The following is a 14,376-nucleotide window of genomic DNA, read 5'->3' as shown; positions in this document are numbered from 1 at the left end:
AGACTATTGCTGGGGCGCCTGGGTGGCTCAGTCGGTTGAGTGTCTGACTCTTGGTTTCGGCTCAGGTCATGATCTCAGGGTCCTGAGATCAAGCCCTGTGTCAGGCTTCCTTCTCTCCCTCTGCCTCTCCTGCAACTCGCACACACATGTGGGTGCACTCTCTTTCTCTCTCTCTAAAATAAATGAATCTTAAAAAAAGACCGTTCCTATAATGTCTTTGACAATTCCAGTGTCTGAGCTTCCTCAGTGATGGTTTCTGTCAAATTCTTTGATTCCTGTAAATGGTCTGTAGTAGTCTGTTTCCTTACGTGTTTAGTAAATTCTTGTTTTTGTTGAGTACTGGGAGTTATGTGTATTTCTGGTAATGTTGGAAATCTAATTCACTCATTGTCAGAGATTGTGGAGTTTTGCTTGTTGGGGGCTGAGTCTATTCATTTGTGATTTTCTGAGCTGTTTCTGCAAAAATATGTTACATGTCGAGTGTGGTCACTGAAGTTTCTGGCAGTCAACCAGTGACCTGACAAAGATTTCGTTGAACGTCTGGCTCCTTGAAGAGAAACTATCTCTTTATTTTTATTTATTTATTTATTTATAAAACGTGATGGGTCTAATTTTTATTTTTTATTTTTAAAGATTTTATCTATTTGTCAGAGAGCGAGAGAGTGCATAAGCAGGGAGAGCTGCAGGTGGAGGGAGAAGCAGGCTTCCCGCCGAGCAGGGAGCCCGATGCGGGGCTAGATCCCAGGCTCCTGGGATCATGACCTGAGCCATTGGCAGATGCTTGACTGACTGAGCCACCCAGGCGTCCCAAGAAACTGTTTCTTTAAATCCCATCTCAGCTGTAGAGCTACTTGAACCTGTCAGGGTTAAAACAGTTACCAGCCTCTGTACTGGTCCTTTATTGATCAGAAGCCATGATCAGTAATCAATACACATAACCCTGATTTTTGGAGGACAGGGTCCTTATTGCCTACTCTGACATCAGCTAGCCACACTAGAAACATGAGCTGCCAGTCCCCATGGCTGCTTGCTGCAGGGTTGCAGGGTGCCAGATGGTTCCACTAGACTCAGAGTTCCAAAATAGTTGCTTTAGACCATTCCTGTGAACTTAATAGATGTTTAGTTTGAGGCATGGATTCTTAGAGCTTCTTGTTCCAGCATCTTCTATGATATCACTCAACTCTTTTATGTTAAACACATATTTTAGTGTAGTTTTCTAATTCCTCTTTTTTTTTTTTTTTTAAGATTTTATTTATTTATTTGAGAGAGAATGAGAGACAGCATGAGAGGGGGGAGGGTCAGAGGGAGAAGCAGACTCCTTGCTGAGCAGGGAGCCCAATGCAGGACTCGATCCTGAGACTCCAGGATCATGACCTGAGCCAAAGGCAGTCGCTTAACCAACTGAGCCACCCAGGCGCCCCTCCTCTCGCTTTCCTAAAAAACTGTGTTTATTGAGTTATTTGGTAGTTGCTCTAAGGGTTACAATATGTATGTCAATTGATCACTGTCTACTCTAAATTAAAACTGACTTAATTCTGTTAAAATATAGGATCTTTGATCCCATATAGCTCCATTTTATTCCCCTTCCTTTGTTCTGTTATTGTTATATACCTTATAAGTCTAACAACAAAGTATTAAAATAATTGCTTTATACAATCTTGTATTAAGAGAGAACTATATACACTATTGTATATTTAATCACATATTTAACATTTGTAGTGATGTTACTTCCTGTGGATTTTAATTACTGTCTGGTGTTATTTTCTTTCACCGTGAAGGACATCCCGAGGTGTGGGTAAATTCTGATTTCCTTTTTTCCCCCCCTCATGATTTCCTTTAGCTCATTGACTGTATTTAAGACTATTGCTGGGGCGCCTGGGTGGCTCAGTCGGTTGAGTGTCTGACTCTTGGTTTCGGCTCAGGTCATGATCCTGGAGTCTCAGGACTAAGTTAGCAGTTTTGTTTTGTTTTTTTTTAATCGATAAGCACTTCTCAATTTGTTAATATTTGGCCTGATTCCTAAGCCTCCAAATGTTTGTTTTTGACAATTTTTCCAGTTTTATAGTTGTTTCTTCGGGGGGAGAGTTTTCTGAACTCTCTGCCATAGCTGGAAGTTCACCCACACACCTTGATATTTTTTGCACATATAGATAACTTTTTCAACTTTTTTTTTTTTTTTTTTTTTTTGGCGGGGCTCAATCCCAGGACCCTGGGATCATGACCTGAGCCGAAGGCAGACACTTAATGACTGAGCCACCCAGGCACCCCTCAGCATTTTTTATTGTTGTAAAATACACATGAAATTTACCAATTTAACCATTTTTAAGTGTACATCCAGTGGTATTAAATGCATCCATAATGTGCAACCATAACCAGTATTCATCTGTGTAACTCTTCATCTTGCAAAACTGGAACTCTAGGGGCACCTTGCCGGCTCAGTGGGAAGAACATGCGACTGTTGATCTTGTGGTTGTGAGTTCAAGCTCCATATTGGGTGGAGATTACTAAAAAAAAAATAAATAAATAAACTTAGAAAAATATTTAAAAAAAGAAAAGAAAAAGAAACTGGAACTCTATACCCATTAAACAGTTTCTCCCTATTAATCCCTCCTGGCAATCACCATTCTACTTTGTTCTGTGTGATTTTGACTAAGTACCTTATATAAGTGGAATCATACTGTATTTTTTAATTCAATTAATTAACATACAGTGTATTGTTAGTTTCAGAGGTATCATTCGGTGATTCATCAGTTGTATATAACACCCAGTGCTCATTACATCACGTGCCCTTCTTAATGGCCATCACCCTGTTACCCTAGCCTCCCACCCACCTCCCCTCCAGCAGCCCTCAGTTTGTTTCCTATAGTTAAGAGTCACTTAAGGTTTGCCTTCCTCTCTGATTAAGTCTTGTTTTTTTTTCCCTCTCTTCCTCTATGCTCCTCTGTTTTGTTTCTTAAATTTCACATATGAGTGAAATCATATGATAGTTGTCTTTCTCTGATTGACTTATTTTCCCTTAGCAGAATACCATCTAGTTTCATCCATGTCGTTGCAAATGTCAAGATTTCATTCTTTTTGATGGCTGAGTAGTATTCCATTTTGTGTGTGTACACACACACACACACATATATATACCACATCTTCTTTATCCATTCATCCATTGATGGACATCTGGGCTCTTTCCGTAGTTTGGCTATTGTGGACATTGCTGCTGTAAACATTGGGGTGCAGGTGCCCCTTCAGATCACTACATTTGTATCTTTTTTTTTTTTTTTTTTTAAAGATTTTATTTATTTGACAGAGAGAGACACAGCAAGAGAGAGGGAACACAAGCAGGGGGAGTGGGAGAGGGAGAAGCAGGCTCCCCGTGGAGCAGGGAGCCCAATGCGGGGCTCGATCCCAGGACCCTGGGATTATGACCTGAGCCGAAGGCAGATGCTTAACAACTGAGCCACCCAGGCGCCCCACTACATTTGTATCTTTGAGGTATATACCTAGTAGTGCGATTGCTGGGTCATAGGGTAGCTCTATTTTCAACTTTTTGAGGAACCTCCATACTGTTTTCCAGAGTGGCTGTACCAGCTTTCATGGAATCATACTGTATTAGTTTGTGTTTTTGTGAATGGCTTATTTCACTTCACTTAATGTCCTTAAGGTTTATCCATGTTGTAGCACGTGACAGGAAGCTTTTCCTTTTTAAGGCTAATATTCCACTGTATGTACATACCACATTTTGCTTATTCATTCATCTGTCGATGGGCACTTGGGTTGCTTCTGTGTTTCAGTTATTGTGAGTAATGTTGCTGTGAATATGGGTGTACAGATATCTCTTGAGATCCTGGTTTCCATTCTTTTTGGCATATTGCCAGAAGTGGCATTTCTAGATCACATGATAATTTTTAAATTTTTGAGGAACCTCTATGCTGTTTTCCACAGTGGCTGTACCAGTTTACATTCCCACCAATAATGTGCAAAAGTTGCAATTTCTCCACATCCTCGCCAATATTACTTATTTTCTGTTTGGTAGTAGCCATCCCAGTTGTTTGTGTTGTGGTACCTCGTTCTAGTTATGATTTGTATTTACCTAATGGTTAGTGATACTGGACTGCAGGGGCAGGGGCTTGCAGGGGCTTGCAGCGGTTGGTTAAGGAGGTACAACAATGGCCACCTACCTCTCTAACTACATCTCTGTAACCAGAATCACCAGTGGGTGATCCCTCATATTTGGAGGACGGAGTGCTTTTCGCCTACACTGGCTCCTGAAAGCCCTGTGTAGCTGCTCCAGGAATATATGTCCAGCTGCTTGCCTTGTGGCTAGGGGGCAGTGGATGAGTAGCTGCTATTGTGCTAAGAGCTAAAATGGACTGAAATTAGCCACAGTTTATTCTCCAGATTTTCCGCCTGGAGTTGGAAGCCTTCAATAGACTAGAGTTTCAAAAAGTTTTATCAGACAGATTATGTCAGTGCAGTTGTTGTCTAGGTGAGGACAGATTCCTGGTGCTTCCCTCTCTGCCATCTTCCCAGAATCCTCTATAGATGGCTTTGACTTTTTGTACTGTCCTCAGCTATGTCCTATGATTTATAGAAATTGGACTCAGAACCAAGAAATGGCTAAAAGTGGACATACTTCTCTTATGCTGATGGAACCCAGGGGAAGGAAAAAAGTTGGGGGTTGGGCAAGGAGTCATTAGACTTTTTCATCTTGCCTGGGTCCTCCGGACCCCATTTTCTTTCCCAGGAGGTGGCCTGAGGCTTGGCCCTTCACATACCTCTGTCCCCATTGGCTCCTGCTTCCTCCCTTTCCCCATATGCCCTGCCTAGAGGTGGGCAGACATTGAGGACTCAGAGTAGAGTAGCACCCGCCTCTTCGCCTTGCCTTGTAATTGCTGGGTACCCTCTGGTGGGTGTGAAGGGCTCTAAACAGAGGTCCTGGCTCCAGGATAAGTGTTGGCCCTGTATATTCTGCCTAAGATTGTCATTCATTTTTTCAGCCAGCTTTGTGCAGATAGGGGTGCTGGGCCTGAGGTGTGTTTGGAGCTGGGGTAAGAGTGAACGGAGTCTCTCTGAGCTTATGTCCTATTGGAACTTTTGGGAAACTACTGCTAAGGAGTGGAAAGAGGGTATTTGCCACAGAAAGTAATAAGCCAACCATCCCACCTGTTATGGGGAGAAACTGTATATAATTTTGGGAGAACCTGTGCTGATTAGGTCTCTTGCCTCCAGCACAGAATTTCTGTGACTAAAAGCCAAATGTAGTTTTATTACTGCCTTTATCTTTCTGTAGGTAGTGCCTTGAACACCTCTGTAACCACATGCCTTGCCTTTCTCTTTTGGCAGAGGAACGTCCTGGCATCTGGAGTCATCCCTCAGATTTCTCTGATCATGGGCCCGTGTGCTGGTGGGGCTGTGTATTCCCCTGCTCTAACTGATTTCACGTTCATGGTAAAGGTAAGAAAGAAGGGCCTGTTTCTCTTGCCCTTTGAGAATTGTGTAGTAACTCACATGCAATAAAAATAGTTCCTGACCTAGATCTGGGTTATCTGCATTATCACTGCTCTCAGCATAGTAATGATAAAAGTCTTAATGGAGAGAAGGTCTTGGCATGAAATCTGTAGCTTGTGGGACTTCTGTGGCAGAATGTGCTTGTGTACTTCATTGGTGGGTGATTTTACTTGTTGATTTGGATTGCAAATGATTCTTTTCTGTAATCTACTTTATTGGGAAGTTGTTTCTTATGTCCTGCCTTTATTTCTTCGGCTGTTTGCCATTTCATTACATATTGTCTGTAATGGTAAATCTGATCTCTAACTTCATTTTGAGAGGTGCTTTATCTTTAGTACATAATTTTGATAGAATGAGATTTCTGCATTTTCTTTATCCATTCATCCGTTGCTGGACACTTAGGTTGTTTTCGTATTTTGGCTTTTGTAAATAAGGCGCAGTGAACATGGGAGTACAAATATCTGAGATCTTGATTTCATTTTCTTTTAAAAAATTTTTAATTCTAATGTAGTTAACATACAGTGTTATTTAGTTTCAGGTGTACAGTATAGCGATTCAACAATTCCATATATTACTCAGTGCCCTTCAAAATAAGTGCACTCTTAATCCCCTTCACCTATTTCACCCATCCCCCACCCACCTCCCCTATAGTTAAGAGTCTGTTTTTTGGTTTGTCTTTTTTTCCCTTTGTTCATTTGTTTTGTTTCTTAAATTCCACATATGAGTGAAATCATATGGTATTTGTTTTTCTCTGACTGACTTATTTCACTTAGCCTTATACTTTAACTCTACCCATGTTGTTGCAGATGGCAAGATTTCATTCTTTTTTATGGCTGAATAATATTCCTGTGTGTGTGTGTGTGTGTGGGTGTGTGTGTGGGTGTGTATCACATCTTTATCCATTCATCAATCGACATTTGGGGGCTGTTTCCATAATTTGGCTATTGTAAATAACGCTGCAATAAACCTAGGGGTACATGTATCCCTTTGAATTAGTGTTTTTGTATTCTTTGGTAGTATGATTACTGGATCATAGGATAGTTTTTTAAAAAATTTTTTGAGGAACCTCCATACTGTTTTCCACAGTGGCTGCGCCAGTTTGCATTCCCACTGACAGTGCACAAGAGTTCCTTTTTTTTCCACATCCTCGCCAACACTTGTTTCTTGTGTTTTTGATTTTAGCCATTCTGATAGGTGTGAGGTGATATCTCATTGTGGTTTTGATTTGCATTTCCCTGAAGATGAGTGATGTTGAACATCTTTTCATGTGTCTGTTAGCCATCTGTATGTCTTCTTTGGAGAAATGTCTGTTCATGCCTTCTACCGATTTTTTTGTTTGGGTTATTTGTTTTGGGGGTGTTGAGTTCTGTCAGTTCTTTATGTATTTTAGATACTAACCCTTTATCACATATGTCATTTTCAAATATCTTTTCCCATTTAGTAGGTTGTCTTTTAGTTTTGTTGATGGTTTCCTTTGTATATATATCCAAAAGTAGAATTATTGGATCATATGATAATTCTATTTTAATTTTTTGAGGAACTTCCCTACTGTTTTCCATAGTGGCTGTATTAATTTACATTCCCAGTGGTGCACAGGGTTCCCTTTCCTCCACATTCTTGCCAACACTTACTTCTTGTCTTTTTGATAATAGCCATTCTAACAGGTTGAGGTGGTACCTCCTTTTGGTTTTGATTTACATTTCCCTGATGATTAGTGATGTTGTATCTTTTCATATACTTGTTGACCATTTGTAGGTCTTCCTTGGAGAAATGTCTATTGAGATCCTCTGTTCATTAAAAATTTTTTTCTAGCTTTATTGATATAATTGTCATATAACACTGTGTAGGTTTAAAGTGTACAATGTGATAGCTTTATACGTACATATATTGTGAAATGTTCATCACAATAAGATTAGTTAACACATTTTTCACTTCACATAATTACCATTTTGGATTTTTACTGTAGTTGTTATTGAGTTGTAGGTGTTCTTTAAATATTTTTGTTATTAACCCCTTTTCAGATATGATTTGCAAATACTTTCTCTCATTCAGTAGGTTGCCTTTTCATTTTGTTGATTTTCTTTTGCTGTGTAGAAGCTTTTTATTTGGTTTGATGTCCTACTTGTTAATTTTTGCTTTTGTTGCTTATGCTTTTGGTGTCATATCCATAAAATTGTTCCCTATGTTTTTTTTTTAATTAAAAAAAATTTTTTTAAACATTTTATTTATTTGAGAGTGAGCGAGGGAGAGTGCACAAGCAGGGGAGGGGCAGAGGGAGAGGGAGAAGCAGGCTCCTGCTGAACAGGGAGCCCTATGCGGGGCTCGATCCCAGGACCCTCTGGGGTCAAGACCTAAGCTGAAGGCAGACACTTAACTGACTGAGCCACCCAGGTGCCCCTCCCTGTGTTTTCTTCTAAGAGTTTTATGGTTTCAGGTCTTTAAGTCTTTAATCCATTTTGAGTTAATTTTTGTGGCCCAATGAATATATGGATCTAATTTCATTCTTTTGCCTGTAGTGATCCAGTTTTCCCAAAATATTTATTTTATTTATTTATTTTTTTAAGATTTTATTTATTTGAGAGAGAGAGAAAGAGAGCTTAAGAGTGAGAGAGAGATCACAAGCAGGGGGGAGGGGTAGAGGGAGAAGCAGACTCCCCGCTGAGCAGGGAGCCTGATGCGGGACTTGATCCCAGGACTCCGGGACCATGACCTGAGCCACCCAGGTGCCCCCAAAATCATTTGTTGAAGAGCCATAGCTCTCTTCTTGTTGAATATTCTTGGCTCCCTTGTCAAATATTAGTTGACAGTATATATGAGGGTTTACTTTTGGGCTCTTGATCTGCTCTATTGGTTTGTGTGTGTGTTTTTATGCCAGTACTATACTGTTTTGATTACTATAACTTTGTAGTATAGTTTGAAATCCAAAAGTATGGTGCCTCTAGCTTTATTCATCTTTGTCAGGATTGTTTTGGGTATTTGGGGTCTTTTGTGGTTCTGTACAAATTTTAGATTGTTTTTTCTATTTCTGTCAAAAATGCCATTGGAATTTTGAAAGGAATTGCATTGAATCTATAGATGGCTTTGGGTAGTATGGACATTTTAACAATATTCTTATCCAGGAACATGGGATCTCTTCCATTTATTTTTGTCATCTTCAGTATCTTTCATTGAAGTCTTAAGAGTTTTCATTGTATAGATCTTTTACCTCCTTTGTTAAATTCGTTTGGAATACTTTGTTATGTTTGATACTATTGTGAATGGTCTGGCTTTCTTTTTCAGATATTTTATTAGTGTATAGAAATCTACTAATTTTGGTGTTTTTTATGTCCTTTCTCATTAGTTATGTGTTAGTATCCTAAGCAATCCCATCCTGTACTTGGCAGAACTTTCTTTAATATCTGCATATTGGTGCCATCTCCCCTCTTTAGTCCTCCACAACTAATCATCAGGTTTTAACCATTGTATATCTTAAATATTTCATGTGTTTAATGAGAGTGCAATAAAAATGTTACCAGATTGATTTTTAAAGAACTAGATATTTCCTTGAAAGAAGTATAATGAGAGGCTCACTCTGCCAGGTGATAAAATATAAAGTGAAATAACGAACTGTTTCATTAATTTGTAAATAAATAGACCAGGGGAACAGAACAGAATTGAGAAATAGATGTGAATATACTTGAATATTTAGTTTCTGATGAAATGGATATTATTCTATTCAGGGTCACTCATAATGTCAGTTTTTTTTATATCAAAGACCTCAAAGGTTCTAGCATTACTAAATCCGGTTGACATTTCTCAGTCATCATCTTACTTGACCTTTTAACATTTGACCTAGCTGATCATTCCTTCCTCTGAAACTTGGAAGCGCCATAATTTTTGGTTTTCTTCTTCTAGCTCTTCTCTCCTTCCCTGGGTGTTTTTATCCCATCTCAAGACTTTAAATATCCATCTATATGCTGACAGCTCTCAAATCTATGTCTTCTGGATGGAACACTCCTGAACTCTAGGATTACCCATTCATTTGCCTACCTGTGTTTCCATTTGGCCTTCAGTGGGATCTCAAACTTGTTAGGTTTTGGTCTCTTCCAAGCCTCTTCCAAAGTGCTGTCCTGCAGCCTTCCCCATCTCAATAAATGGCAAGTCCAGCCTTCCAGTGGCTCAGGTAAAAAAACATTGCACCATTTTAACTCCTCTTTTTCTGTCACATGCCAAGTTCAGTTCCAGATCATACTCGCTCTACTTTAGGATGTAATCTAAAATCAAATTGCTGCATACTTCTTACTACTTACACTGCTACCATTTTGATTCAAGTATCCCACCTGGATTATTGCAGAATCCTAACTTGTCTCCCTGATTCTGTCTTTGCCCCCTCTCCCATTTAATTTAAAAATTTTTAAGCACTGTTAGTTGTCTCATACTCAGGGAAGTATGTAAAATACGTACAGTTTAGCAATTATTAAGTGCAAATCGATGTAAATAACATTTAGTTTAAGAAATGGCCTCCAGGAGCCCTGCTCCCATTACCTTTCCTAATCACTATTGCCTCCATTCATCCTATCCAGAATTATTTATGATCTCAACTTTTATGGTAATTATCTGTATTTGCTTTGCTTTACAGTAAAAATTGTGGTTTGTTGCCTATTTTGACTGTTAATGTAAGGTGAAATCATATAATATTCATTCTTTTGTTCATTCTTTTGTGCATGGCTGTGACTCATTATGTTTTTAAGATTTATCCATGTTCTTTGTAAATATAGTTCATTTTAATAGCTCTGTAGTAAATTATCTTAACATATTCATCCATTCTACTACCTTTTGTGTTTAAAGATTTTTGCCATTGCCAATGATGCTGATCTAAACATTCTTATAGGGCGCCTGGGTGGCTCAGATGGTTAAGCGTCTGCCTTCGGCTCAGGTCATGATCCCAGGGTCCTGGGATCGAGTCCCGCATCGGGCTCTCTGCTCCTTGGGAGCCTGCTTCTCCCTCTGCCTCTCTCTCTCTCTCTGTCTCTCATGAATAAATAAATAAAATCTTTAAAAAAAAAAAAATAAAAAAAATAAACATTCTTATACCTGTACCCTGGTTTCAGGTTCTCAGAGTAAGGGCATAGTTATGTCATAGGATGTACATATCTTCAGCTTTTTTACGTAATGCCTAACTGTTCATTAAAGAGGGTAGCAGCAATTTACACTTCTATTTGCAGTGTATGAGAATTTCACTTGTTTCACATCCTTGCCAGCACTTTTATTAATATAATTTAATTATGCTAGTTCTCATGTGGTGTGATTGCTCAGTGCATTTCCATGACTAACGAGGTTTAGCACCTTTCATATGTTTCTTCTTTTGTGGTGTGCCTGTTCATCTATTTTGCCCATTTTAAAAATTGTGGTTTTTATTCTTATTTTTAGGAGTTCTTTTTATATTCTGGATATAAGTTCTTTATCAGTTGTACATTGCAGCTGCCTTCTCCCACGCTGTGATTTGCAGTTTTCCTCCTCTTTTTTTAAAGATTTTATTTTTATTATTTAACAGAGAGAGACAGCCAGAGAGGGAACACAAGCAGGGGGAGTGGGAGAGGGAGAAGCAGGCTTCCCGCTGAGCAGGGAGCCCGATGCGGGGGCTCGAGCCCAGGACCCTGGGATCATGACCTGAGCCAAAGGCAGATGCTTAATGATTGAGCCACCCAGGCGCCCCCAGTTTTCCTCCTCAGAATGCTACCTTTTGAACAGAGTTTTTCAGAAGTCTTCATTTTGAAATTTCAAATTTTCAGAATTCTTTTTTAAATTTTATTTTTATTTTATTTTTAAAGATTTTATTTATTTGAGAGCGAGAGAGCGAGAATGAGCAGGGGGAGGAGCAGAGGGAGAGGGAGAAGCAGGCTCTCCGCTGAGCAGGGAGCCCAATGTGGGACTCGATCCCAGGACCCTGGGTCATGACCTGAGCCGAAGGCAGACGCTTAACCGACTAAGCCACCCAGGTGCCCAGATTTTCGGAATTCTTAACCATTTGTGAGTGGGTTGTGTATATCATGTCTCTTTACTGTTTAATGCTTTAGTATTTAATTCTTAAGAATTAGGATGTTGTCTTACACAACCAGTTAATTAAATTCAAGAAGTTTAACACTGATGCAGTACTTAAAAAAAATTGTGATAAAATATACACAAAAAAGTCGAAAATGGAAAATTTCAGTTACAGTTCTATGGCATTAGGTGCATCCACATTTTTGTGTTACCACCACCACCAGCTATCTCCAGAACTTTCTCATCTATCCCATCTTAAACTTTGTACTTACTAAACACTTACCATTCCCTACTACTCCTAGCACTGTTCTGTCTGTGAATTTGTGGAATCATATAGTATTTGCCCATTTGTGACTGGCTTATTTCAGTTAGCATAATGTCTTCAAAATTCATCCATGTTGTAATATGTGTCAGAATTCCCTTCCTTTTAAAGGCTGATTAATAGTTCTTTTGTATGTATATACCACATTTAAATACCCATTCATCTGTCAGTGAACACTTGAGCTGTTTCCATCTTTTTTTTTTTTTTTTTTTTTAAAATTTTATCCATTTTTTAGAGAGCACAGAGGGAGAGTGAGAAGGAGAAGGAGACTCCCAGCTAAGCAGAGAGCCCAATGTGGGGTCAATCCCAGGACCCTGGGATCATGACCTGAGCCGAAGGCAGACACTTAGCCAACTGAGCCACCCAGGCACCCCCCCCCCTTTTTTTTCTTTTATAAGATTTTATTTATTAGAGAGCAAGAGAGAGCACACAAGCGGGGTGGGAGGGGGAGGTGCAGAGGGAGAGGGACAAGCAGACTCCCCACTGAGTGGAGAGCTGATGTGGGACTCAATCCCAGGACCCTGAGATCATGACCTGAGCCAAAGGCAGATGCTTAATTGACTGAACCATCTAGGCACTCCAGCTGTTTCCAGCTTTTGGTTATTGCAAATAATACTGCAACAAATATTGGGGTACAAGTATCTATTTGAATCCCTGTTTTCATTCTTTGGGGCATACACCTAGGAGTGGAATTACTGGGTCAGATGTTATTTCTTTTTAATATTTTTAAGAAACATTGTACTGTTTTCCACAGTGGCTGCTCCATCTTACGTTCCTACCAGCAATGCACAGAGGTTCCGGTTTCTCTATATCATCATCACACTTATTATTTTGTGTTTTTTGAGACTAGTCATCCTAATGGGTGTGAAGTAGTAGTTCGTGTTGGTTTTCATTTATATTTCCTAAATGATTAGTGAGTTGAGTGTCTTTATATTCTTATTGGCCATTTGTATATCTTCTTTGGAGAAATGCCGATTCAAGTTAATTTTTTTTTAATTGAAGTAGTTGACTTCTATGTAGTTGACACATAATATTATATTAGTTTCAGGTGTACAACAGTGATTTGACAAGTCTGTACCTTATGCTGTGCTCACCATAAGTACAGCTACCATCTCTTACCATAAAATGCTATTACAGTACTATAACTGTATTTCCCACGCTGTACCTTTCATTCTTGTGACTTACTCATTCCACAATCAGAGGCCTGTTCCTCTCGCTCCTTTTGACCTATTTTGCCCATTTTCCTACTTCCCTTCTGGAAGCCACCAGTTTGTTCTCTGTATATATGAGTCTGTGTCTGCTTTTTTTTGGTTTTGTTCCCTTTGGTTTTTTAGATTCTACATATAAGTGAAATCCTATGGTATTTGACTTATTTGACTTATCATGATACCCTCTAGGTCCTTCCATGTTGTCACAAATGGCAAAATCTCATGTTTTTCCAAGGGTGCCTGGCTGGCTCAGTCATTAAGCGTCTGCCTTTGGCTCAGGTCATGATCCCAGGGTCCTGGGAATCAAGCCCCGCATCGGGCTCCCTGCTCCGCGGGAAGCCTGCTTCTCCCTCTCCCACTCGCCCTGCTTGTGTTCCTGCTCTCGCTATCTCTTTCTCTCAAATAAAGAAATAAAATCTTAAAAAAAAAAAGGTGTCATTTTTTTAATGGTTGAGTAATATGCTATTGAGTGTGTGTGTGTGTGTATTCTTTATCCCCACATCTTTATCCATCAGTGCACACTTTGGTTGCTTCCACATTTTGTCTATTGTGAGTAATGCTGCAGTAAACAGAGGGATGCATATATCTTTTTGAATTAATGTTTTTGTTTTCTTTGGGTAAATACCTGGTAGTGGTAGTTCTATCTTTAATTTTTTGAGGAAGCTTCATACTGTTTTCCACAATAGCTACACCAGTTTGCATTCCCACCAACAGTACATGAAGGTTCCTTTTTTTTCCACATTCACGCCAACACTTGTTTCTTGTGTTTTGCTTTTATGGTTTTTGGTGCTATTGTAAATGGAATCAGTTCCCTAATTTCTCTTTCTACAGTTAGATTGTTAGTGTATAGGAAAGCAACTGATTTCTGTGCAATGATTTTTGTACCCTGCCACATTACTGAATTGCTGTATGAGTTCTAGTAATTTGGGGGTAGAGTCTTTTGTGTTTTCCACATAAAGTATTATGTCATCTGCAAAGAGAGAGAGTTTGACTTTTTCTTTGCCAGTTAGAATACCTTTTATTTCTTTTTGTTGTCGGATTGCTGATGCTAGGACTTCTAGTACTATGTTGAACAATAGTGGCGAGAGTGGGCATTCTTGTCATGTTCCTGATCTTAAGGGAAAAGCTCTCAGCTTTTCCCCATTGAGAATGATATTCACTGTGGGCTTTTCATAGATGGTTTTTATGAAATTGAGGAATGTTCCCTCTATCCCTACACTCTGCGGAGAAAGGATGCTGTATTTTGTGAAATGCTTTTTCTGCATCAGTTGAGAGGATCAGATGGTTCTTGTCTCTTCTCCTATTAATGTGTTCTATCACACT

The 14,376-nt window shown here is 39.3% G+C and overlaps 1 protein-coding gene across 1 annotated transcript in view; it reads left to right on the top strand.

The window, feature by feature from the left end:
* PCCB (propionyl-CoA carboxylase subunit beta) overlaps positions 1-14,376 on the top strand; it is a 96,555-nt gene that overhangs the window by 12,813 nt on the left and 69,366 nt on the right. Inside the window, exon 6 of the mRNA XM_032408641.1 lies at positions 5,338-5,448. Within this exon, the coding sequence (XP_032264532.1) occupies positions 5,338-5,448 (111 nt within the window). The remainder of the gene's footprint in view (positions 1-5,337; positions 5,449-14,376) is intronic.

This window comes from Phoca vitulina, unplaced genomic scaffold (assembly GCF_004348235.1).
Source record: "Phoca vitulina isolate PV1807 unplaced genomic scaffold, GSC_HSeal_1.0 scaffold10, whole genome shotgun sequence".
Lineage (NCBI taxonomy): Eukaryota > Metazoa > Chordata > Mammalia > Carnivora > Phocidae > Phoca > Phoca vitulina.
Note: the sequence above shows the minus strand (reverse complement) of the source record. Positions and strands in the feature narration are given on the sequence as shown.